This window comes from Acanthochromis polyacanthus, chromosome 8 (assembly GCF_021347895.1).
Source record: "Acanthochromis polyacanthus isolate Apoly-LR-REF ecotype Palm Island chromosome 8, KAUST_Apoly_ChrSc, whole genome shotgun sequence".
Classification (NCBI taxonomy): Eukaryota; Metazoa; Chordata; class Actinopteri; family Pomacentridae; genus Acanthochromis; species Acanthochromis polyacanthus.
Genome location: NC_067120.1, coordinates 41,986,995 through 42,013,550, shown reverse-complemented (window position 1 = coordinate 42,013,550; position 26,556 = coordinate 41,986,995). Strand labels below are relative to the sequence as shown.

The following is a 26,556-nucleotide window of genomic DNA, read 5'->3' as shown; positions in this document are numbered from 1 at the left end:
AGTATCTTACAGTTTTAATATAGTCAGGAGATATTTGAGCCCTGAGGAACATTCATAGCAGGATGCCAGAAACCTGAAAAGGAGGCTTTGATTATAGAAAAACCTCAACTATACAGTTAAAGACGGCCTGTCACTGGATAATCTGCACATGTTGGTCTGATGTCTGCGTTCTAACTGCACTTTACACTGAAAAATAAGCACCACTTTAAGTGGGGGAATGTGTTCTCTTTAAACCAGTTCAGGTGAGAACCATGAACAGACGAACTCCTCATTATTCATGTAGCGCCCTCTAGACCCCAAGCCTTTTTATAAGGTACGCTCCCCAAGTTCTTTTTTCCAACTATCCAATGGTAAATTAATGCCTATACGTAACAAAGGTTGATGTGCTAATGTTTTTCTAACTAGTGAACTCTGCTCTAATACTTGACTGTTCTTATGTATAATATGGATACCCTTTGAGTGAATTGTTAACGTTCTAAAGCACTCTCTAAGAGGAACTCAAACACTGTCAAAGAAACACCAAGTAAGCATTTGATTATTTACTGTGGTAAATGCAATTAAATATATACAAGTATATGAAAAATAAAAAAGCAAGGAAAATAATAATTCACTAATATTATTCAAACGCAATACTAGGACACTTTTGGTTTAAACCACAGTCTGATCCCCTTAACTTTCAGTCAGAATGGCACTCGAATGTACTTTTGTCCTTTATGATGTTCAAATCATGAAAATTAAACAAAACCAAAAAAATAAAATGGGGTACCCTTATGTCAAAACCGCTGCAGGCCTGTTTCTTCACTCATGAGCAGTGCAACACTGTTTAGCGCTATAAAAAAACCACACTCACACACACTCACTGCAGGAGCTCCGTTGACCGTCGCTGAAGCGGCTGGAGATGATGGCGGTGTCAGCGGCGACGTCGTAGACGAAACCTCCGGGCCGGCGGCGATAGACGAGACCTCTGCGGCGTCGCTTCGTTGCCAGTAAACGAAACCTCGGTGGCGGCGGCGTTAGACGAGACCTCTGCGGCGTCTCGCAGTAAACGAAACCTCGGTGGCGGCGGCGTTAGACGAGACCTCTGCGGCGTCCTCGGCAGTAGACGAAACCTCGGTGGCGGCGGCGTTAGACGAGACCTCTGCGGCGTCCTCGCAGTAGACGAAACCTCGGCGGCGGCGGCGTTAGACGAGACCTCTGCGGCGTCCTCGGCAGTAAGACGAAACCTCGGCGGCGGCGGCGATAGACGAGACCTCTGCGGCGTCCTCGGCAGTAGACGAAACCTCGGCGGCGGCGGCGTTAGACGAGACTTCTGCGGCGTCCTCGGCAGTAGACGAAACCTCGGCGGCGGTGGCGTTAGACGAGACTTCTGCGGCGTCCTCGGCAGTAGACGAAACCTCGGCGGCGGCGGCGTTAGACGAGACCTCTGCGGCGTCCTCGGCAGTAGACGAAACCTCGGCGCGGCGGCGTTAGACGAGACTTCTGCAGCGTCCTCGGCAGTAGACGAAACCTCGGCGGCGGCGGCGGCGTTAGACGAGACTTCTGGAGCGTCCTCGGCAGTAGACGAAACCTCGGCGGCGGCGGCGTAGACGAGACCTCTGGAGCGTCCTCGGCAGTAGACGAAACCTCGGCGGCGCGGCGGCGTTAGACGAGACCTCTGCAGCGTCCTCGGCAGTAGACGAAACCTCGGCGGCGGCGGCGGCGTTAGACGAGACTTCTGCAGCGTCCTCGGCAGTAGACGAAACCTCGGTGGCGGAGGCGTTAGACGAGACTTCTGTAGCGGCAGCGTAGTCGGCAGTAAACAAGACCTCGGCGGGCGTCAACGCATAGGTGGTAAACGAAACCTCTGCGGCGTCGCGGCGTCTGCAGTAAACAACACCTCCGTGGCGTAGTCCGGTCGCAGCAAACTGGCCGGTCTCCCTGATGCACGCGCTGTGGGAGCTCACGTGAGTAACACCACCAGGTGGCTAGCGTGTGCTACGTTAGCTTTAGCTGCTCCGGTTGTGGAAACGTTTTTCCAACGTCTCCTCCTCCAACTGGAAAAAATAAACTGCAACACTGGATGAACGGTCGCTGTTAGACTCACTGTCCGTGTGTTCTTTGTGTCCGTTTCTCCTCCGCTTCTTGCCCGTACAGTTCTATTTTCTTTTTTCTCATCCGTCCGTCTTCTGCCCCGCACTCCACCTGTCTCTCCTCTCTCCCTCTCTTTTTTTTCACTTCCGCATCCGCTCGACCTTTCACACACGGTGACTAATGGGACCATTCTTACATACAGAATTCAACATAATTATTTGTTACTTATAAACACTTTTTTTTCATAAACTATGCATTTGACATTAAAATGAATACATAAACGAAATAATAAAACAAATGAAATGAGTGCTTCTTGTTTTGGTTTTTTGTTTTTGTTTTTTTCAACCGGGTTACATTCACACACTGCAATAATTCATTCGCAACCTGCTGTTACAACTGGCAGCTGGTTGGATACAGTGCAGAGAGTAGACATGTTTCAGACACCACGTTCTAGCAGTTCTTTCAAGGTCACAGGCTGCCTGGTTGTCATGTTATGTGATGAGGTTCCAGTGGTTGTTAATAAGGTTCCAGTGGTTATTAATAAGGTTCCAGTAGTTGATGATGAGGTTCTAGTTGTTGATGATGAGGTTCTAGTTGTTGATGATAAGGTTCCAGTAGTTGATGATATGGTTCCAGTGGTTGGTGATAAGTTTCCAGTGGTTCATTATGAGGCTCTAGTGGTTCATTATGAGGTTCTAGTTGTTGATGATGAGGTTCCAGTTGTTAATGATGAGGTTCCAGTGGTTGATGATGAGGTTTCAGTGGTTCATGATGAGGTTCTAGTGGTTGATGATGAGGTTTCAGTGGTTCATGATGAGGTTCCAGTGGTCCATGATGAGGTTTCAGTGGTTGATGATGAGGTTTCAGTGGTTGATGATGAGGTTCTAGTGGTTCATGATGAGGTTTCAGTGGTTGATGATGAGGTTCCAGTTGTTGATGATGAGGTTCCAGTGGTTGATGATGAGGCTCTAGTGGTTGATGATGAGGCTCTAGTGGTTGATGATGAGGTTCCAGTTGTTGATGATGAGGTTCCAGTAGTTGATGATGAGGTTCCAGTTGTTGATGATAAGGTTCCAGTTGTTGATGATGAGGGTTCAGTGGTTGATGATGAGGTTCTAGTGGTTGATGATGAGGTTTCAGTGGTTGACGATGAGGTTCCAGTTGTTGATGATGAGGTTCCAGTGGTTGATGATGAGGTTCCAGTGGTTCATGATGAGGTTTCAGTTGTTGATGATGAGGTTTCAGTTGTTGATGATGAGGTTTCAGTGGTTGATGATGAGGTTTCAGTGGTTGATGATGAGGTTCTAGTGGTTCATGATGAGGTTCTAGTGGTTCATGATGAGGTTCCAGTGGTTCATGATGAGGTTCCAGTTGTTGATGATGAGGTTCCAGTTGTTGATGATGAGGTTCTAGTTGTTAATGATGAGGTTCTAGTTGTTGATGATAAGTTTCCAGTGGTTCATGATAAGTTTCCAGTGGTTGATGATGAGACTCTAGTGGTTCATTATGAGGTTCTAGTTGTTGTTGATGAGGTTCCAGTTGTTGATGATGAGGTTCCAGTGGTTGATGATGAGGTTTCAGTTGTTCATGATGAGGTTCTAATGGTTGATGATGAGGTTTCAGTGGTTGATGATGAGATTCTAGTGGTTCATGATGAGGTTTCAGTGGTTGATGATGAGGTTTCAGTGGTTGATGATGAGATTCTAGTGGTTCATGATGAGGTTCCAGTGGTTGATGATGAGGTTTCAGTGGTTGATGATGAGATTCTAGTGGTTCATGATGAGGTTTCAGTGGTTGATGATGAGATTCCAGTTGTTGATGATAAGGTTCCAGTGGTTGATGATGAGGTTCTAGTGGTTCATGATGAGGTTCCAGTGGTTGATGATGAGGTTCCAGTGGTTGATGACGAGGTTCCAGTTGTTGATGATGAGGTTCCAGTGGTTCATGATGAGGTTCTAGTGGTTCATGATGAGGTTCCAGTGGTTGATGATGAGGTTCCAGTAGTTGATGATATGGTTCCAGTGGTTGGTGATAAGTTTCCAGTGGTTCATTATGAGGCTCTAGTGGTTCATTATGAGGTTCTAGTTGTTGATGATGAGATTCCAGTTGTTAATGATGAGGTTCCAGTGGTTGATGATGAGGTTTCAGTGGTTCATGATGAGGTTCTAGTGGTTGATGATGAGGTTTCAGTGGTTCATGATGAGGTTCTAGTTGTTGTTGATGAGGTTCCAGTTGTTGATGATGAGGTTCCAGTGGTTGATGATGAGGTTTCAGTTGTTCATGATGAGGTTCTAATGGTTGATGATGAGGTTTCAGTGGTTGATGATGAGATTCTAGTGGTTCATGATGAGGTTTCAGTGGTTGATGATGAGGTTTCAGTGGTTGATGATGAGATTCTAGTGGTTCATGATGAGGTTCCAGTGGTTGATGATGAGGTTTCAGTGGTTGATGATGAGATTCTAGTGGTTCATGATGAGGTTTCAGTGGTTGATGATGAGGTTTCAGTTGTTGATGATGAGGTTTCAGTGGTTGATGATGAGGCTCTAGTGGTTCATTATGAGGTTCCAGTTGTTGATGATGAGGTTCTAGTGGTTCATGATGAGGTTCCAGTGGTTGATGATGAGGTTCCAGTGGTTGATGATGAGGTTTCAGTGGTTGATGATGAGATTCTAGTGGTTCATGATGAGGTTTCAGTGGTTGATGATGAGGTTTCAGTTGTTGATGATGAGGTTTCAGTGGTTGATGATGAGGCTCTAGTGGTTCATTATGAGGTTCCAGTTGTTGATGATGAGATTCTAGTGGTTCATGATGAGGTTCCAGTGGTTGATGATGAGGTTCCAGTGGTTGATGACGAGGTTCCAGTTGTTGATGATGAGGTTCCAGTGGTTCATGATGAGGTTCTAGTGGTTCATGATGAGGTTCCAGTGGTTGATGATGAGGTTCCAGTAGTTGATGATATGGTTCCAGTGGTTGGTGATAAGTTTCCAGTGGTTCATTATGAGGCTCTAGTGGTTCATTATGAGGTTCTAGTTGTTGATGATGAGGTTCCAGTTGTTAATGATGAGGTTCCAGTGGTTGATGATGAGGTTTCAGTGGTTCATGATGAGGTTCTAGTGGTTGATGATGAGGTTTCAGTGGTTCATGATGAGGTTCTAGTTGTTGTTGATGAGGTTCCAGTTGTTAATGATGAGGTTCCAGTGGTCCATGATGAGGTTTCAGTGGTTGATGATGAGGTTTCAGTGGTTGATGATGAGGTTCTAGTGGTTCATGATGAGGTTTCAGTGGTTGATGATGAGGTTCCAGTTGTTGATGATGAGGTTCCAGTGGTTGATGATGAGGCTCTAGTGGTTGATGATGAGGCTCTAGTGGTTGATGATGAGGCTCTAGTGGTTGATGATGAGATTCCAGTTGTTGATGATGAGGTTCCAGTAGTTGATGATGAGGTTCCAGTTGTTGATGATAAGGTTCCAGTGGTTGATGATGAGGGTTCAGTGGTTGATGATGAGGTTCTAGTGGTTCATGATGAGGTTTCAGTGGTTGACGATGAGGTTCCAGTTGTTGATGATGAGGTTCCAGTGGTTGATGATGAGGTTCCAGTGGTTCATGATGAGGTTTCAGTTGTTGATGATGAGGTTTCAGTTGTTGATGATGAGGTTTCAGTGGTTGATGATGAGGTTTCAGTGGTTGATGATGAGGTTCTAGTGGTTCATGATGAGGTTCTAGTGGTTCATGATGAGGTTTCAGTGGTTGACGATGAGGTTCCAGTTGTTGATGATGAGGTTCCAGTGGTTGATGATGAGGTTCCAGTGGTTCATGATGAGGTTTCAGTTGTTGATGATGAGGTTTCAGTTGTTGATGATGAGGTTTCAGTGGTTGATGATGAGGTTTCAGTGGTTGATGATGAGGTTCTAGTGGTTGATGATGAGGTTCTAGTGGTTCATGATGAGGTTCCAGTGGTTCATGATGAGGTTCCAGTTGTTGATGATGAGGTTCCAGTTGTTGATGATGAGGTTCTAGTTGTTGATGATGAGGTTCTAGTTGTTGATGATGAGGTTCTAGTTGTTGATGATAAGGTTCCAGTAGTTGATGATAAGTTTCCAGTGGTTGATGATGAGACTCTAGTGGTTCATTATGAAGTTCTAGTTGTTGTTGATGAGGTTCCAGTTGTTGATGATGAGGTTCCAGTGGTTGATGATGAGGTTTCAGTTGTTCATGATGAGGTTCTAATGGTTGATGATGAGGTTTCAGTGGTTGATGATGAGATTCTAGTGGTTCATGATGAGGTTTCAGTGGTTGATGATGAGGTTTCAGTGGTTGATGATGAGATTCTAGTGGTTCATGATGAGGTTCCAGTGGTTGATGATGAGGTTTCAGTGGTTGATGATGAGATTCTAGTGGTTCATGATGAGGTTTCAGTGGTTGATGATGAGGTTTCAGTTGTTGATGATGAGGTTTCAGTGGTTGATGATGAGGCTCTAGTGGTTCATTATGAGGTTCCAGTTGTTGATGATGAGGTTCTAGTGGTTCATGATGAGGTTCCAGTGGTTGATGATGAGGTTCCAGTGGTTGATGACGAGGTTCCAGTTGTTGATGATGAGGTTCCAGTGGTTTATGATGAGGTTCTAGTGGTTCATGATGAGGTTCCAGTGGTTGATGATGAGGTTCTAGTTGTTGATGATAAGGTTTCAGTGGTTGATGATGAGGTCCCAGTGGTTGATGATTAGGTTCCAGTGTTCTCCACTGAACTGCTTGACAGTGATCTTTCTACAGGGGCAAATAAGGTTTGAGGCAAACGGATCAGTCACATGAAAATTTTAAGTACAGCTCTATGTTTTTCACATCTTCTGATTCTTCACATTCGAATCCGAGTTCCAGATTAGGTTCCAATGATTAGAACCTCATGAGAGAGGGTCAGGTGGAATCTGTCTCATTTGAACCTTTCAAACCGAGGCTCTGTTGTTCTCAATTGTTTTTTCCTGTTAAGATCTGAAGAAGAGCATATGGAGAAATTGTTGGGGGTGTTTGCAGTCTATCAATGGATGGAAGAAGAAATAAATCGTAGTTTGTCCTGGACTATCAGCAAATTCAGCCTGAAAGCAAAAAGAAGGTCTCCAAGAACATCAAGTTTCATTCCAGGATCTGCAGTTTACTCTGCAGCTGTTGATGAATCAGAGATGAAAACGCCAATCTGACCTGTCCTCAAAGAACAGTAGAACCAACCTGACCTGTCCTCAAAGAACAGTAGAGGGAGTCCTTTAGGAACAATGATCTCAGATGAATCCATCACTAATGGTTTGTTCTCAGGAACATCTGGCAGCTTTTCAGGAGAAGCTCAGAACAGCTGTGAAGGAGATGTTCTGGTTTTCACTGCTGCCTCTGAATGCAACATTTATTCTCACATGGAACATTTGTTCTTCCTTCTGTGTATAGGTTCAGAGAACACTGCTAGGTAATAACATGATCTCACGGTATCTATTTCATACATGTAGAGTCAGTAGGTGTGGTGTCAGAAAACGTGAAAATAAGACGACACATATGGAAGAAAAGGTGTTTATGGGTTTCTCTACCTGCTAAGTGAGTCCAACACGCTAACATGTTCAGACTGACAGGAGGTGAGGAGGAATACATGCTAAATTCATAAAGTTTTTTAAGTTGTTTAATATTAGGAAGGTGCAGGAAATCAGACAAACAGCTTCATCTTCTCTCATGTCTTCCCATAAAAGAAGTTCTATCTGTTGGATACAGTCACTCAGACAGCAAATAGAGAAAAGAATCTCTGCTGTCATTGTGTTTTATTCAGCTGGGGAGACGTTTAGAAGGCATCATATTAAGTCATCAGAGAGACGGACAAGATCAGCAGTAGTTTGATCTGTGTTCGTCTCAGTAGAAATAACAGAAAAAAGTCTGAAAGTACAGACAGCAGATGAAGACACCAGCACTTGTCCTTAAATCTTCCTGTGTTTCTATTAGATCAGTTTACTCTGTTGTTTTAAGGAGGGAGATGAAGTTTTCTGGGAATCAGCAGCAGTTTATAACATCATTTGTTTCCATAAAGCAGCGCTGCAATAAAACACTGAAGCTTGTTATTAACCCTGCAGAGCTTTGAATATTATTTGAAATGGAGGTTTTAGAACATTTTGTTCTTGGAGTTTGTGTAGAAACACATTGAAGTTGAGTAAATCCCACTAGCATTCCTGTTAAAGTTCATCAGTCCCTTCAGGGTCACAGTTTACTGCTGCATGGAAACCTCCATCCGCGGGGCAGCAAACAGGAATCCAGAGCTGGATTCCATCTGAAACAAGAACCCAGTGCCTGTTTTTATTTAACTGGGAAAACCTTGTTAGACAGCATATATTTAGGTTTCCAAACATATTTAACTAAATAGTACTAGAATTACTACAAATATGGAAAGTAAATCAAACTGAGTCTCTGTCATTTCATGGTGACAGCAGCAATGTGTCCTTAAACCTCCAGAAGGAAATATTCTCCTCCAGTTTACCCAATCGTCGCTGTCGTCTTCCAGTGAAATGTGTCCTCAGCCTGTGATCATGTTCTCACCTGTAGAACTGGTAGCTGTTGTTCATGGAGTCATTAAAGATAAGATCTACTTTATTCATCCCCCAGGAAATTATTTAATTCTTTACAGACTGGGGGTTGAAAGTAAAACCACAGTTTGTCTGAGGATTCCTGAAGCTGTCTGAACACACATTCAAGTGGTTCTTCTCAGTGTCGTTGTGGTGATGTTTGATGGGAAGATTTGACCTCATATCAGCTGTCTCCATAAATTACAGCTCCTCAGGTATTCCAGGAGGTTTCACATATGAGGCATTCTACTCTGCTACTGCAAAACAGTAAAACACTGAAAGAAGGATAAACATTTATAAGCAGCAAATCCAATGTTCCATAAAAAAATACCACAAAAATATTTCCAGTGATGAAGAGAAACATCTGAGCAGAAAACCTGAAAACACAAATAATAATCCTGTTTGTTCACAGAACCCACTGAGAACGCCCCAACTACAGCAGCTCAGAGGGAGTCCAAGGATTAAGTCCTCCAGAGACCACCAGAGTCCTCCAGAGACCACCAGAGTCCTCCAGGATCCACCAGAGACCACCAGGGTCCACCAGGAAAATCTGGCAACACAAAATGATCATCATCTTCTTTCTTAGTGAGTTCTGTTGATCTGTTGTCTTTTATTCACAGTTTTCTTCTGAGAGGGAGGCAGAAATGAAGAGAGTTGGGATAAGGCATCAAGGCATAGCAGAAATCTGGACATGAAGGAGGGTCACCTTTAGCACCTCCAGGAGGTGAAGCTCCTGGTCAGGTAGAAGCTGTGAGCAAAGTAAAAACTTGTGATTATCTTAGTTGGACTCTTTAGGAGGACATGAACTTCCTGGTGGCTGTTAGAGCATCTATCATCAGCTTTAGAACAACATATGGTTATATATTGTTGTTCATTGGAGCTCCTTCATGTTTTCTATGAATGAAATATAAAAGTGCAGATGGGTTTTATGTGGTAGAGTCAGTGATTCTAATGGAACAGATGCTGTTAATTAAACAGCTTCTGTAACGAGGAAACAAACTGATCAACGCTACAGGACAGGTTAAAGACGCAGTAGGAGACAGAGGGAAGGTACATCTGGCTCATTTCTCTAGATGTGGCTCAGGGGTTAAGGTTAGCAGATCATCCCCAAAGTTGGTGGTTTGATTCCCACCAAAATGTTCTTGGGAAAGACCCTGAACCTGAAGTTGTCGCTGGTAGCACTTTGGTGTGTGGATGGGTGAAAAATGGTTCACCCTAACCCTAAAATTAGCTACATATCGGCCTCACAGATCTTTGTCTCTCTGCAGCTCTTCTCCCAGCAGGTCAACCCCAGTATTCCCGGGACTTCCAGTATTTCCAGGATCCTCAGGATCTGCAGGACCTCCAGGACCACCATGATCCCTGGGACTTCCAGGACCTCAAGAACCTCCAGGATCCTCGAGACTTCCAAGTCCCCCAGTACAACAAGGATCACCAAGATCTCCGGGAATTCAAGGATCCCCTGAACCTGCAGGACTTCCAGGACCTCCAGGACCCCCGGAATCTCCAAGACCTCCAGGACTTCCAAGTCCCACGGGACCTTCAGGACTTCCAGGATCCCTTGAAACGCCAGGACTTTCAGGACCCCTGGAACCCACAGAACTTCCAGGACCCCCAAGACCCCCAGGACCTCCAGGACCTCCAGGACCCCTGGAATCTCCAAGACCTCCAGGAATTCCAAGACCAACAGGACCTCCAAGACCAGTGCCCAGGGGGCTCCTGTAACCCACAGCTGGGTGACCTCATGGTGGGTCGAGCAGCTCAGCTGTCGGCTTCATCCACCTGTGGTCTGGACGGACCTCAGAACTACTGCATCATCGGATACCTGGAGGTGAGACATCAAACAGAAACAACATGAGTATGTAGCACTAGTATGCAGTACCTTTAAAGGGTGGTAGAAATATGAGGAGGATGGGTAGTACCTATAAGAGTATGAGTTTTACCAGTGGACCTTCCTCCATCCCTCTGCTTCCAGCTGCTCATTTCCACCAGTCTGCTCTCCATCACCCTCACTATACTTGATCTGTTCTTCTACATACTGTTTGAATTTTACTACCAGCTATAAATGTAGTAGATTTAATGCCAGAGCTGTACATCAGAACAGGAAACTATGGATCAGTTTACATGTTAGCTTCTACTTTGTATGAATCATCTGTCTGATCATACATGGATCCACCTGTGTGTTCTATGTTCCTTGTTCCCCACTCCCCTCTCTACCTCTACCTCTTCTGTCCCTCTCTGCCTCCTTCCAGCAGCAGATGGTTCCTCCACATATAGATCCAGGTTCTGTTCCAGGTTTTTTTCCTGTTAAATGGTGTTTTTCTATCCACTGTCTCCTTAGCGCTGCTCTGGGGTTCATATGGGTTCTGGAAAGCTTCTGGAGAAAATCTGACCTGTAGTTGGTGCTTAATAAATAAAATTGAATTGAATTGAACTGGTATGGAGAGGACCTGTGTGTGTGTGTGTGTGTGTGTGTGTGTGTGTGTGTGTGTGTGTGTGGACTGAACCACTATATAAATATAACTGGTCCCAGTACGTTAGTAGTCTAAAAACCAGTACAATACATGTCCAATATACAATAGTTTGTGTATAATAGTGAATATGAGTATAAACTATCGCTGAACTTGGCTTTTCTTTCTGTCTGTGTTTCTGGCTAGACTCCTGCCTTTCATACTTAAACATGTCCTGATCTGTCACTTCATTAATCCTTCGTTTTCTCCACCCTCAGGATCATTTCCACTCTTCTTCACCTCACTGTTGCATTTTTCTGCTTTTTTTCTCTCTCCTCTACTTTAGTGTCTCAGAAATGCTGCATTTCAAACCTTTTTGTTAAAGCAGCTCACTGAGAGAACTCCTGCATCAGCTGTTCTCACTGTAAAGTCTATTAGAACATGGTGGGAATTACCTGGAACATCTGGGATGGGGTAAAAGGGCAATTTCTCAACTCAAGGGTGTGAATCATTTTTGACATCACATTGTTAAGATAAGATAAGATAATCCTTTATTGATCCCCAGAGGGGAAATTCAGGTTTTGCAGCAGTGCAGGGCAAGTACAAGGATACACGGGTAATTACACATAGTTTTAGGACAAACCAAGGGTGACATATAATAAACAAAACAAATGGGGAAACAATAAACTGACCAGTAGCAGCAAACAGTATGAGTAGACAACTGAGCTATGCAGTGCAGTGAGGTAAAGTGACAGTGATATTAAAGTGACAGTGTGAGTGTAACAAGAGTTAAATACAGTAATCAGCGGGAGTTATGTACAGTAATTACGGGGGGTCAGTGCAGTGATGTACTGTGGCCTCCACTGCTGTTTAAGAGTCTGATGGCGGTGGGCACAAAGGAGCACCTGAAGTGCTCAGTTCTGGTTCTGGGTGGGATGAGGCATTGGCTGAATGAGCTGCCCATGTCCCACAGTTCCTTGTGGAGAGGGTGAGAGGGGTTGTCCAGGATTGCCCTGATTTTGTCCGTGATCCTCCTCTCTGCCACGGTCTCCAGATTGTCCAATTGAAGGCCCACAACAGAACGGGCCTTCTTCACCAGTTTGTTAAGCCTGTTGACCTCACCAGTCTTGATGCTAAACCACCAGCACACCACGGCAAAGAAGAGTCCGCTGGCCACCACAGACTGGTAGAAGGTCTTCAGGAGCCTGCTGCAGACGCCAAACGACCCGAGTCTCCTCAGGAAGAACAACCTGCTCTGTCCCTTCCTGAAGAGGGCGTCCGTGTTGTCGGTCCAGTCCAGTTTATAACCTCCGCCAGGAGGTTATGTAATCACCGGAGTTTGTTTGTCTGTCCGCCTCTGTGTGTGTGTGTGTGTGTGTGTGTGTGTGTCTGTTTGTCTGTTAACAGCATAACTCAAAAAGTCATGGACGGATTTTCACCAAATTTTTACAGGATGTCCGGAAGAGCAAGAGTAAGAATCGATTAGATTTTGGAGGTGGTCCGAATCACTGTCTGGATCCAGGAATTTTTTGAAGGTCGAAGGACAATTGAGAGATGGCCGCCAGGCGGACACAGACACACACACAGACGGACAGACAAACGGCATGGCGGAGGTATGCGCTCTCTGAGTGCTTTTCTAGTTGTTGATGTGGACCCCAAGGTACCGATATGAGTCCACCTTCTCCACTTCCTCCCTCTGGATGATGATGGGGGCAGGGGACCTCCTGCTCCTCCGGTAGTCCACAACCACCTCCTTGGTTTTGCTGATGTTGAGCTTCAAGTGGTTGCTGTCACACCACGTGACGAAGCTCTCAATCAGTCCTCTGTACTCCCCCTCGTCATCATCAGTAATGCATCCAACAATGGAGGACTCATCGGAAAACTTCTGGAGGTGACAGGAACCAGAGTTGAACCAGAAATCAGAGGTGAAGAGGGTGAAGAGGAAGGGTGCCGGGTGGGTGAAGGGGTGGGGGTGAACTATCTGTGGGAGCTACTCGCCAGCTGAGGGAGGGGGGCGGAGATGTGTCCATGGTGGGGGAGGGGACAGAGGCAGAGTCTCCAGTCGAGGTGTGAGTGGGGGCTGGGGTGGGCTGTGAAGACCCAGATCCACTTTGAGCTCACAGAGGTTAGTAAAGATGTTCTAAACAGACAAGTGTTTTTCCAGAACATGAAGGATGGTTGCTGAAAACACTGAACGATGGAGATCATTAAGGATCAAGGACAAATAACATTCATGATAAGATACATTATATTTTACAAGCTTAAGATAACTAAAAGTGCATGTTTAGATATTTAGCCTGCTGTCAGGTTGTTGGGATTCAGCGACGGCACAATGCACCAATTGGATCTGAACCAAATGAAACTTAGAATCTAGTAATCAACAACTGACTGAAATATTGATAACTATTGTTCTGGTCGGTTGTGGTTTTTATCAGACGGAGCAGAAATGTTTCACATGTGACTCTCGGCTGCCGTACAATCGCTACAACAACCCCAACAGCCACCGCATCGAGAACATCATCACCACTTTTGACCCCGAGAGGAAGATGAAGTGGTGGCAGTCCGAGAACGGTGAGTTCCAACTGTCCAATCAGAGGAGAGGACACTGAAGAGTGGCACCAAGAATTATGAGTTACCTGTATGACTGTTTGCTGCTTGTCTGCAGGAGTTCATGAGGTCAGCATCCAGCTGGATCTGGAGACGGTGTTCCAGTTCAGCCACCTGGTTCTAACCTTCAAGGTAACTCTGTTTTCTGCACACCTGTTCAGGTGGAGACTTGTTGGCTTCTTTAACTCTGATTGGCTGATTTGATGTGAGGAGTATGTGTAGTTAATGACCCATCCCTGATGAAGAATGCACGTTCTGCTGCTGTTTATCCAGAATCCGATCATTCCAGCAGCTGCATGAAAACCCTTGTGGAACCTTTGAGCAGTGCTTACCTGTACCTGCTGCCTCACCTGGTGAATCCACCGCATGTTAACCTTAACCCAGACTACCAACACTCCTGGTTCTGTCCACTAGTAGAACCTCATCATGAAGACCTTCACCAGACATCTGTTCTTCAATCTCCTTCATTATGATTGAAGCTTTCATTTTAGACCAACCTCAACTGTTTGCTGCAGATTTCAAAGCTTTAACAGTGGAGTTAGAGTCTGAACAAGGGAGACCTAATCTGGGTTATATTTGTGAAACACGGAGACAGGCTTATTCTGTTTTCTAAAGCTGAGGTCAGAGTGAACATTTTTCCAGGTTTCTGACAGCAGTAATCCTCCCTGGCACACGGCCCAGATACTCAGGCGAGCCACGTCATGTCACTTTTATTTATGCAGCACAATAATCACACATCACAAGTTTGCCTCAAGGAGCTTCACCACCTTTAAACAACTTCTGTCTTGGAGAATTACTTCATACCAGAAAAAACCTCCCCAACAAGCCTTTTCCAGTAAAAAGAGAAAGAAAAGCAAAGATAGGAGTCACTGACTTTACTGAAGTCAGAACCAGAGTCAAAGGCTCCACAGTGTTCCTCAGTTTAGCAGATTAAAATGTCAGAATGCTTCTTTCAGTGATTCACTCACAGATTGTTGATTGGTCCAGAATTCTAGGGACTCTATATTAATGTTCCGTTGCCTATATTGGCCCCGCCCCCTTCAAGAAGAAGACTCTCTCTGTATGAATGAGTGTGAGAGTGAGACTGGGTGTTCAGTTCCTCAGTTCCTGGGAGTGCATGAAGATTCTTGTGTTCACTCTGGCTGCCAACAGCAGAACATAGCTGGACCAGGACTGGTTAGTCACCGAAAGCTGGAGACCAACCATCAGAAGTAAACATCTTTATCTCAGAGGCTTTTATTTTCCACCTTCAACCACAAAACACAAGAAACTTATCTTCAAAATGTGGGAGCTTCAATGTCCTCTCAGGTGGAGTGTCTACAGCCGATCTGTAGCAGTTTAGGTTTGGATTTAAATTTGTCAGTCAGTCTGATACCAGCAGAAAAATGTTAGTTTCATTTAGCAGATGCTTTTTATCCAAAGTGACGTACATTTGAGAGGAGATACAACATGAGGTCGACAGGCAGCACTAAGGACCTCCCTTAAAGGTCCTCACTGGACTACTGGATTACTGGACTACCAGACCCTGACCAGGATCTGGACCCCCATCTCCTGTCCCAAAGTCACTGAGAGATCCAGCTCTAAAACCAAGGTTAATGAGTGATGTCACTCTCTGTCCTGTGATGTCACTCCCTCTGCACTGTGATGTAATTCTCTGCCCTGTGATGTCACTCCTTCTCTTTCTGCAGAGCTTCCGTCCAGTGGCCATGCTGATTGAGCGGTCGAAGGATTTCGGACGAAGCTGGAAAGTTTTCCGTTACTTTGCAGACGATTGTTCGCTTCACTTTCCGTCAGTGACAGCTGATCCGGCCGACAGCATCGATGACATCATCTGTGACAGCAGATACTCTGGATCAGAACCGTCCACGGATGGAGAGGTACCACCAGGAACTCACACTATCACACAAATGCACACAGTAACGCACACTACAATACAAATACACACAGTAGCGCACAATACAATACAAATACACACAGTAACACACACTACAATACAAATACACACACAGTCTTTCACAGTGAATCTGGACATCATCATTTTCCTCTGGATTAATGAAGTAATAAACTAATAGATAATAAATAAATTAATAAAATCTCTATCAGCTGATTGATGACAGTGTTTTCTGATGTTTGTCCACCAGGTGGTGCTGAAAGCTCTGGATCCCGTGTTTGAAATTGAAAACCCATACGCTCCCAACATCCAAGGTGAGGTCTGACATCACATGGTCCTGCTCTCTGATTGGCAGTTGCTGAGTAAATTATATACATTACAAAGCTGAGGTGACCTGTGATGAGTGAACAGCAGGCTAACGAGGGGCTAACTACGGGTGAACTACTGGCTAGCTACAGGTGAACTACAGGTTAACTACAAGTGAACTATAGGCTAACTACAGGTTAACTACAAGCAAAATACAGGTGAACAACAGGCTAGCTACAGGTTAACTACAGGTGAAGTACAGGTTAACTCTAGGTTACGGGCTAACTGCAGGTGAACTATAGGCTAACTACAGGTGACGTACAGGTGACCTACAGGTTTACTCACAACTACAGGTTAACTGCAGGTTTACTAATCAGAACTGAGTTACCCTGTAGTCAACCTGTAGTTCATCTGCAGTCAACCTGTAGTTAGCCTATAGTTAACCTGTAGTTAGCTTGTCTGTAGTTAGCCTATAGTTAATCTGTAGTAACCTTGTAGTTGGCGTATAGTTAACCTGTAGCTAACTTGTAGATAGCCTGTAGTTCACCTGTACTTGGCCTATAGTTAACCTGTAGTTAGCTTATAGCCTATAGTTAACCCGTAGCTAGCTTGTAGTTAATCTGTAGTTAGCCTATAGTTAATCTATAGTTAGCTTGTAGTTACCCTGTTGTTAACTTGTAGTTTGCCTGTAAATAACATGTTGTTAACCTCTAGTTAGCTGTAGTTAACCTGTACTTAACCTATAGTTAACCTGCCGTTAGCCTGTAGTTAACCTGCCGTTAGCCACTAATTAACCTGCAGTTAGCCTATAGTTAACCTGTAGCTAGCTTCTAGTTACCTTGTAGTTAACTTGTAGTTAGCCTATACTTAACATGTAGTTAGCCTATAGTTAACCTGTAGTTAGCCCATAGTTAACCTGTAGTTAGCCTATAGATAACCTGTAGTTAACTATAGTTAACTTGTAGTTAGCCTGTAGTTAGCCTATACTTAACCTGTAGTTAGCTTGTAGTTAACTTGTAGTTAGCTTGTAGTTAACCTGTAGTTAGCCACTAGTTAACCTGCAGTTAGTCTATAGTTAACCTGTAGCTAGTTTCTACTTAGCCCATAGTTAACCTGTAGTTAGCCTATACTTAACATGCAGTTAGTCTGTAGTTAGCCTATACTTAACCTGTAGTTAGCTTGTAGTTAACCTGTAGTTCACCTATGGTTAGGCTGTAGTTGGCCTGCAGTTAACCTATAGTTAGCCTATAGTTAACCTATAGTTAGCTTGTACTTAACCTCTAGTTAGCTTGTCGTTAACCTGTTGTTAGCCTGTAGTTCACCTGTAGTTCACTTATAATTAGCCTGTAGTTAACCTGTAGCTAACCTGTAGTTAGCTAACGTTGAGTTTAAAGGAATACAGATGGAAATGTTAGGTGGACAGCAGAGAACAAACTGAGGTTCAGATGAACAGATTCTGCCACAGGTTCATCATTTATCTTTTATTTCTATGATTTTTGGCTCAGATCTCATCACTCTCACCAACATCCGGGTGAACTTCACTCGTCTCTTCACGCTGGGCGACACTCTGCTGTCTCGGAGACGCAGGAACCCTGAGGACAAATACTACTATTCTCTGTACAACATGGTGGTCCGAGGAAGCTGCTTCTGTAACGGACACGCCGGTCGCTGTACGCCGGTGGGCGGAGGACGGGGGACGTCTTCACCCAGCCAGGCATGGTAGGAACCTGTAGAAATCCATAGGAACCCTTAGGAACCGGTATGAACCCATAGGAACCCGCAGGAACCTGTCGGAACCCTAACCCCACCAGTAATAAGAGCAAACCAGCACAGTGACGGTCTAACCAGTCTAACCAGATTTCTTTCGGTTACAGTTTTTCTCTTTGGTACATTTCTCTAATCATCCTCGACATTTGCTAAACAGTTCGGTCATTTCTCAGAACAATTCGTACAAATATTAAAACTCCATGGATTACCTGCTAAAGTTAGTCTCTGGTTCAGAATCCTGAGTTCATCTCTAAAGTAAATCTGCATCAGTGAACATGTCAGGTCCATCAGAATGACCAGTCATGTTGTCATTAGTGGATAGGGCGGTCAGATTGCTGAGTCGTGTTGTCATTAGTGGATAGGGCGGTCAGATTGCTGAGTCATGTTGTCATTAGTGGATAGGACGGTCAGACTGCTGAGTCATGTTGTCATTTGTGGATAGGATGGTCAGATTGCTGTGTCAAGTTGTCATTAGTGGATAGGACGGTCAGACTGCTGAGTCATGTTGTCATTAGTGGATAGGGCGGTCAGATTGCTGAGTCATGTTGTCATTAGTGGATAGGATGGTCAGACTGCTGAGTCATGTTGTCATTAGTGGATAGGACGGTCAGACTGCTGAGTCATGTTGTCATTAGTGGATAGGGCGGTCAGATTGCTGAGTCATGTTGTCATTAGTGGATAGGGCGGTCAGATTGCTGAGTCATGTTGTCATTAGTGGATAGGATGGTCAGATTGCTGAGTCATGTTGTCATTTGTGGATAGGACGGTCAGATTGCTGAGTCATGTTGTCATTTGTGGATAGGACGGTCAGACTGCTGAGTCATGTTGTCATTTGTGGATAGGACGGTCAGATTGCTGAGTCATGTTGTTATTTGTGGATAGGACGGTCAGACTGCTGAGTCATGTTGTCATTTGTGGTTCGGACGGCCAGACTGCTGAGTCATGTTGTCATTAGTGGATCGGACGGTCAGACTGCTGAGTCATGTTGTCATTAGTGGATAGGACAATCAGATCGCTGAATCATATTGTCAGTGGATCGGACGGTCAGATTGCTGAGTCATGTTGTTATTTGTGGATAGGACGGTCAGACTGCTGAGTCATGTTGTCATTTGTGGTTCGGACGGTCAGACTGCTGAGTCATGTTGTCATTTGTGGTTCGGACGGCCAGACTGCTGAGTCATGTTGTCATTAGTGGATAGGACAATCAGGTTGCTGAGTCATGTTGTAATTAGTGGAGAGGACGGTCAGATTGCTGAGTCTTGTCATTCTAACAGTGTTCTCTGGAGGGATGTTCTGATTAAACTATGGATAAAGTTTTGATGACAGTTATTGTAAATTGAAAGTTCCCCCTTAGTGAATGTGGGAGATTGATTCCAAGACACTGGACCAGATTCACATTTATGCTTTTCCTGTTTGAGCTGTAATTTGTTGACAGACCACATCATTGTGATACAGAAGAAAACAGCGCTGTTAGGCACAAAGAAAAACAAAAAACGAAAGTAGAAATGTGAACATAGAATGATCTCCTCAGGGAAAACTGTAGATGCCGTCCTGTGCTTCATGTCTGAATAAGAAGGAATTAATCTCAGGAACGTTTCTCTGTGAACGGCTGCAGTTCCATTAACACTAACACAATACACTAACCCTAACCATCAGCCATCTGGAGACTTTCTCTTATTCAGCTCCAGTATTGTTATCTGTGTATATCTATATTTACATAGTGTTACATGTGTGTGTATCTATATATATGTCATGTGTGTATATGTATATTTATATATTGTTAAGAGTGTGTATATGTATATATAGTTTTATTTCACCCTTCCTGACTGCCAGAGGCAGTTCTCCTCACTGGATGCCTCCATCTCGCGCAAGCGCAGGTCGAGTATTAATATCAACAAAGTCACGTGTGACCCCGGACGACCCGTGGCAGGTATAACTACCGGTGTCATCCGGGCACTCATTCCCTTGACTCTTCTCGCTTACGCAGGTCACCTGCTGATAGTATGAGCGAATAATAGCATTTGAGGAAAGGGTTGTTGCCGGTAGCCTTGAGACTGCAAGTCGAAGTTGCAAGCTGTTCGCCCTCCAGAGGCTGCAACAAGTTTCCTGTTTTTGGAAGGAGCGGCATTTGCCTGGCGTGGACGACCGATAAGAGCGTGCAAAGCTCGGCATCGACAGTCTTAAGAGGTTAGTGATGGTAGCGTTCTTGCTGCCTGTTCTACGAGACCATGTAAGTACAGCTTCTACTTAGTTAGCAGGGGCTAGGTGCTACCAAGAGCGTGTTCACTCCGTGTAGCCGCCTCAATCGGAGCTAACTCTTGGCGTATCGACTCGAGTTAGCTCACTGCCCCTAACCGCTAGTGCTGATGCCAGTGATGGCCGTGCTCTCGCTGCCCTCTCGCTGACGCTTGTGAGTGTTGCACAACTAGCGTAGTGTTCTCGCTACTGCTAGCTGTTGTTGTACAGATAACAGTGATGTCCGTGCTCTCGCTGCCCTCTCACTGACGCTTGTGTGTGTTAAGCAGCTGGCACGGTGCTCTCGATTGTACTAATCGGTGTTGTGTGTGTTGCGCAGTAACGTAGTGCTCTCCCTCGTTCTGACAGTTAGTGCTCCGACAGGCGCGTGCATGCTCGCTGTCGGCTCCCTCGGCCGTAGTGCCGGTGACAGACGCGCTCTCGCTCCCCCCTCACTTAAGCACATAATTATTACACAGCTAACGTAGTGACTCTCGCTGGTGCTAGCTATTTGTGACTTCCTGTAGCTGCGCCATGCTAAGCTCCCATTTCTGTGCTACCTGTATGGCCCCCTTCACCCTGAGGACGGCCACGATCTCTGCCCCCTGTGTCTGGGTATCGAACATCTGAGGGAAGGTTTATCGGAGGACCCGTGTATGAATTGTAGCTTCATGCCTCGCACATTGAGGGCTGCTAGACTGTCGGAGGTGGAATGCTTAGTGGGGGAAACAGGCCCCCCTCAGTCAGTGGTCCCATCTCTTTCTCAGCCAGGCCAGTCTCGGCGGAAGGCGTCGGAGGCTCTGGGCGGCCCCCCGTGTAGGAAGAAGGCTTGGGCGGACATGCTGTCTACTAAGGTGGATCAGCTGTCTAGCGAGTTGGCCCAGATGAAGTCACTCCTCCTGTCTCTGCGCCCTACTGTTAGGGAGGGGGGAAGCATCGGGTCTCCCCCAATGCTGGAGCTGGCCCCAGAAGAGGACAGTATTTCTGTGGCGGCTTCGACTGGGCTTTTCAATGATGAGGACGGTGGGGAGGGGCCCTCCCACGCCTCTGGCTCCCGTTTATCAGCCAGCGGTTCGGTGAGGGGGTCCGAGGATGACTCAGTGGGGTCGATAATTCGTATGGCCCTGGCTAGATTGCACCTGGACTCACAGCAGCCTGACCAGCCTCCTGCAAGTGCCTTTTTCAGACGCGCCTCAGCTCCAGCTAGCTTTTCGGTTCCTCTCTCCGGGGAATACCTGAGGGAGCTGCAGGCCTGCTGGAGGGACTCAAAGGCTCTCTCACGGCTGATGTCTGATGGACGCACTCTGGCAGCCATGCAGGATGCGGCTAAATTTGGTCTGAGCCGCATGCCATCTGTTGAACCTGCTATTGCCTCTCTTATAGTCCCCCCGGACGAGGCTCTGAGACCTGAGGCCAGGTGCCTCTGGCAGCAGTGCAGGGTCACTGATGACCTGCTGTGCAGGGCATATGACACAGCAGCACGCATGGGCCGTATTGGTAATTCCTACTCCCATCGCATGCTGACCCTGTCGGCTTCCCTGCAAGAGACGACTGCAGACGCATCCACTACCAGCCTGAGCGATGCCTCGTTGCAGGCTTTTGCCCTTATGTCCCGGGAACTGGGGCGCCTTATGTCCACCTTAGTCCAGAGCCGCCGCCAGGTATGGCTGGCTCAGTCACCCCTGTCAGAGACATGCCGGAGGACCCTCCGAGGAGTCCCAGTGGAACCTGGGGAGCTGTTTGGCTCGGCGGCGGTCCAGCTTCTGGAGCAGACGGTGCAAGACGACCAGACCAGGTGACAGTTCTCAGGGCTTCGCAGAGACATGTCGCCTTCCGGCAGGACTGGGTGTCCAGCGGGTGTTTCCCGGGAGCGCTCCCAACCACCGTCTCGGCCTTCCCATTATAGAAGGCCTCAACGCCCCACTGGGGGATGAGCCCACTTTCGGCATGGCCCCACTGATTTACCCCGAGATCATCGTGCCTCAGAACCCTCACGGCACCCCCCCCAAGGCCCCAGGAGGCCGGGGGCGCAGGAACTGAGGCCTTGGGGCCGGCAGCCGGTCTTTTCTCCCAGCAGCAGCTCCGCTGCTGGGCAGCCTGTACTTCAGACCCCTGGGTGTTGTCCACACTGGCCCAGGGTTACAGGCTTCAATTCCGACGCCGGCCCCCAACCTCCAGCCGGGTCAGGATGACTGTCGTCATGGACCCGGCGAAGACTCAAGCCCTGGTGGAGGAGTTTTCCACCCTCCTGTCCAAGGGTGCCATTGAGCCAGTCGACCCCCTCTTCAGGCCCAAGGGGTTCTACTCGACCTATTTTCTGGTAAGCAAGAAAAGTGGTGGATTTCGCCCTGTCCTCGATCTCAGGGGACTGAACCAGTTTTTAAAGACGCTGCAATTCCACACGTTGTGCACAAAGGACGTTCTTCGTACTGTTGCCAAGGGGGAGTGGTTCACTTCAATGGACCTGAAGGACGCTTATTTCCACATTCCGTTCGCACCTTGCCACAGGCAGTTCCTGCGTTTCACATTCAGGGGCTGCCACTTCCAGTTCACAGTAGTTCCGTTCGGGCTCTCTTTGTCCCCACCGGTGTTCACGCGCTGCATCGCTGCGGCCCTTTCACCCCTGCAGTCCCGGGGCATGAAGATCATATCATATCTGGACGACTGGCTGATCTGCGCACCATCCTGTTCTCGGGCAGTCCAGGACACAGCCGTCCTCCTCTCACATGTGGCACAGTTGGGACTCAGGGTGAACAGAGAGAAGAGCTCTCTGTCTCCTTCCCAGAGTACAACCTTCATCGGGCTAGCTCTGGATTCTGTCATTATGAGGGCCCGCCCGTCACAGCAACGGGTGGACGACAACCTAGGCCTCCTGCTTCGGTTTTGAAGAGGGGCAGCACTGCCTTATGGCCTTTACCTCTGCCTTCTGGGCAAACTGACAGCCGCATCTGCTGTCATGCCTCTGGGCCTACTGTCGGTACGCCCCCTGCAAAGGTGGCTGAACAGTTTTCACCTAGATGCCAGGCGGCACAGGAGCAAGAAGCTCAGGGTGTCACAGGGCTGCCTGAGGGCCCTGTCACCATGGAGAAGCAGGGCCTATCTGGTACAGGGTGTCTCCCTGGGTGCCATCCCATTTTGTCGCTAGACAGTGGCTACCGATGCCTGCCTTTCAGGTTGGGGGGCTGTCTGGCAGGGCAGGATGGCTCAGGGACGGTGGTCAACCTGGGAGAGCCAGGAGCATGTCAACATGCTGGAGCTGTGAGCCGTGCACCTAGCGCTCAGGACTTTCATGCCATACCTCAGCGGCAAGCACGTGCTGATACAGTTGGACAGTGTCTCTGCTATGTTTCACATAAACCACCAGGGGGGTACCAGGTCAGCCCGTATACTGCAGGTGTCGCAGGATCTGCTGCGATGAGCAGCCCCCCACCTGGCCAGCCTCTGAGCTATGTATCTGCCAGGGGAGCAGAACCAGTCGCAGATTTCCTCTCCCGTCAGAGGCCCCTTCCGGGAGAATGGCGGCTTCATCCAGAGGTGGTACAGTCCATATGGAGCATATTCGGAGAGGCAGTGGTGGACCTCTTTGCCTCACGTGAGACGGCCCAATGCCCCTCTGGTTCTCACTGAGGGAGGAAAGCAGTCCTTTGGGACAGGACGCTCTGGCTCACGAGTGGCCGGGAGGACTTCTCTATGCCTTTCCGCCCTTTCCCCTGATATGGCCAACACTACTCAGGGTGCTCCATCGGGAGTACCAACTCCTCTTAGTGGCCCCGTTCTGGTCTGCCAGAACTTGGTTACCGATGCTGCGCAGACTCTGTCACGGGACACCCTGGCGCCTCCCCGACAGGAAAGATCTTCTGTCCCAACTGGAAGGTTGGATCTGGCATCCCTGCCCCAGCCGCCTTCAACTGTGGGTATGGCCGCTGGGGGGCCGGACCCCATGCTGAGCTGCTGCATAGAGCCTGTCAGGGCAATGATCCTGCAGGCCAGAGCCCCGTCAACGCGGCTGCAGTATGCAAACAGGTGGAAGTTGTTCTCGGACTGGTGTTGGAGTCGTGGTCTTGACCCAGTTAGCTGCTCTGTCCCAGCGGTTCTGGAGTTTCTTCAGTCCCTATTGGACAAGGGTCACTCTCCCTCGACCCTGAAGGTGTATACTGCAGCTATTTCCTCCAGGCATGTGGCAGTGGGCAGCCACACAATTGGGCGTCACAGGCTCGTATCCCTCTTCTTGAGGGGAGCCTGGCGGCTGCGGTGGCCGCAGCCACGGAGGACTCCAGCCTGGGATCTGCCCATAGTGTTGGATGCCCTATGCGGGCCTCCCTTTGAGCTGCTTGACCGGGCAGAACTTAAATGGCTGTTGGTGAAGACGGCTTTTCTCCTTGCCATGACGACGGCGAAGCGGGTAGGAGAGCTACATGCCTTGTCAGTGAGCAACTCCTGTCTGAGGTGGAACTCAGATGGCTCAGGTGTAACTCTGTGGCCAAATACGGCATTTCTGCCGAAGGTGCTGGCACACTCATACCTCAATAGACCCATTCGGCTGGCTAAGTTTGACCCCCAGCTGGAAGAGGGGGACGTACGGCGGGAACAGCTTTGTCCAGTGCGGGCCTTAAGGGCATATCTGGATGCCACTGCCTGCATACGGAGGTCAGAGCATCTCTTCATGTGTCATAGTGGTGCCAAGAAGGGTAGCGCTCTCTCCAAACAGCGCCTATCCAACTGGATCGTCGAGGCCATTTCACGTGCGTACGAGTTGGCTGGCGAGACCTTACCATCTGGAGTGAATTGCCATTCCACTAGAAGCGTATCTGCTTCATGGGCATTGTTTAGAGGGGTGCCTGTGGAGGATATATGTGCAGCAGCCTCGTGGGCAGTGCTGAGCACATTCACGAAGTACTACAGGGTCAACGTGGCCGCCCCCCATCCACTCAGGGTGGTCCTTCGGCTGGGTTCCTCTGCCTCGTCTTAAGGAGGAGGTGCCCTGGATTCCTAGTGACACTGTTTTTATGAGTCATCCAGTGAGGAGAACTGCCTCTGGCAGTCAGGAAGGGTGAAATAAAACAAATGTTATGCATGTAACCACGGTTTTATGAATCCTGGATGACTGCCAGAGTTCTCAGTCGCTCGGAACCCCCAAGTCGCGAGAAGACTCTGTGGGAATGAGTGCCTGTATGACACTGGTAGTTATACCTCCCACGGGTCGTCCGGGGTCACACGCGACTTTGTTGATATTAATACTCGACCTGCGCTTGCGCGAGATGGAGACATCCAGTGAGGAGAACTGCCTCTGGCAGTGATCCAGGGTTCATAAAACCGTGGTAAAACCTTCGATATATTTTAATAGGTACACACAGTCTCTCTGTTCTGCTGATCTGAAACTAAACTCTGAGTTTCCAGCTCAGAATTTGAGTCCTGCTTCCTGAATCCAGGTGTTTTTTTCCTGAATCCAGGTGTTTTTTTTCCTGAATCCAGGTGTTTTTTCCTGAATCCAGGTGTTTTTTCCTGAATCCAGGTGTTTTCTGCTTCCAGGTTCACGGTCGATGTGTTTGTCAGCACAACACGGCCGGAGAAAACTGTGAGCGCTGTCTGGACTTCCACCACGACTCCCCCTGGAGGCCTGGAGGAGAAAACACAGCCAACATCTGCAGGAGTAAATGACATTCCTGTTTTCTGACGTTTCTCAGTTCAAGCAGTGATTTAGTTTTTCAGTTTGTGTATAAAATAAGCTAAATCACAATAAATAATTCTTTCGAGCTCAGTCACATTGTTCTCATGTTATCACAGATGTTCCACAGCTGGCTTCACTTTCAGGACCTTTAGAATGGATTTATGATCATTATTCCGTCAGTCCAGAATGATCAGACAGCCTGGGTATGATTCCTACAGATCTAGTTATCCTGTTGATGGAATAATTCAGACTTTCAGTTACTATCTGCTCAAAGATCCTACAGGCTCAGTGCCTTTTTGTCTCCAAGTTTGTCCCATTAGTGTTTAAGCTCCACCCCTCTTGTTGCTGCCGCCACCGTGTTTGACTGTAGAGCTGGTTTCACTTTACCTGTGGTCAGGTAGCTCGGTCAGGCTGTCCTCTAAATGACTCAAGGCTTTCTCCGTAGTGCCCATGGGGTTCTGGGTTTCTGAAGACGTCTTCCATCTTAGAAACATAAGAATGTTTGTCTTTTCTGTTCAGGATTAAAACAGTCTGATCACCTGCTGACTCTGATAGATTTCTCTCTCTCTTTCATTTCTGCTTTCAGGGTGTGAATATGTCAGTCTGTGATGGTGTCCTGGTGTTTTGTGTTCCTCAGGATGTAACTGTCACGACCACTCCGACTCGTGTCACTTCGATGCAGCTCGTTTCAGAGCAACTGGTGGCGTCAGCGGTGGCGTCTGCGACGGCTGCCTCCACGACAGGACGGGGCCTCAGTGCGAACAGTGCCGACCTTTCCTGTACCAGGACCCCCAGAGGGCCCGGGAAGACCCTCACGCCTGCATACGTACGCTTTCATTCATTCTGAGCAGAGTACCAGCAGCAGGGGGCGCCACCGCCACACTTTTACACATCAGTTTCATTTTCCTTTTTAAAGTCAGTTAATTTTAACCACAAAGATCCTTGGCGAGGTTCAGGAACCTTTGGGTTTAAATATAA

General features: G+C 47.3%; 2 protein-coding genes across 4 annotated transcripts in view; both read left to right on the top strand.

The window, feature by feature from the left end:
• The window catches only part of LOC110971039 (laminin subunit beta-1-like), a 176,029-nt gene that overhangs the window by 20,659 nt on the left and 128,814 nt on the right, over positions 1-26,556 (top strand). The window lies entirely within an intron of this gene.
• LOC110970740 (laminin subunit beta-4-like) overlaps positions 9,218-26,556 on the top strand; it is a 60,678-nt gene continuing 43,339 nt past the window's right edge. Inside the window, 11 exon segments of the mRNA XM_051951637.1 lie at positions 9,218-9,239; positions 9,923-9,980; positions 10,350-10,485; positions 13,540-13,675; positions 13,770-13,843; positions 15,400-15,588; positions 15,853-15,916; positions 17,414-17,587; positions 17,590-17,627; positions 25,440-25,560; positions 26,216-26,404. Coding sequence (XP_051807597.1) covers positions 9,218-9,239; positions 9,923-9,980; positions 10,350-10,485; positions 13,540-13,675; positions 13,770-13,843; positions 15,400-15,588; positions 15,853-15,916; positions 17,414-17,587; positions 17,590-17,627; positions 25,440-25,560; positions 26,216-26,404 — 1,201 coding nt within the window.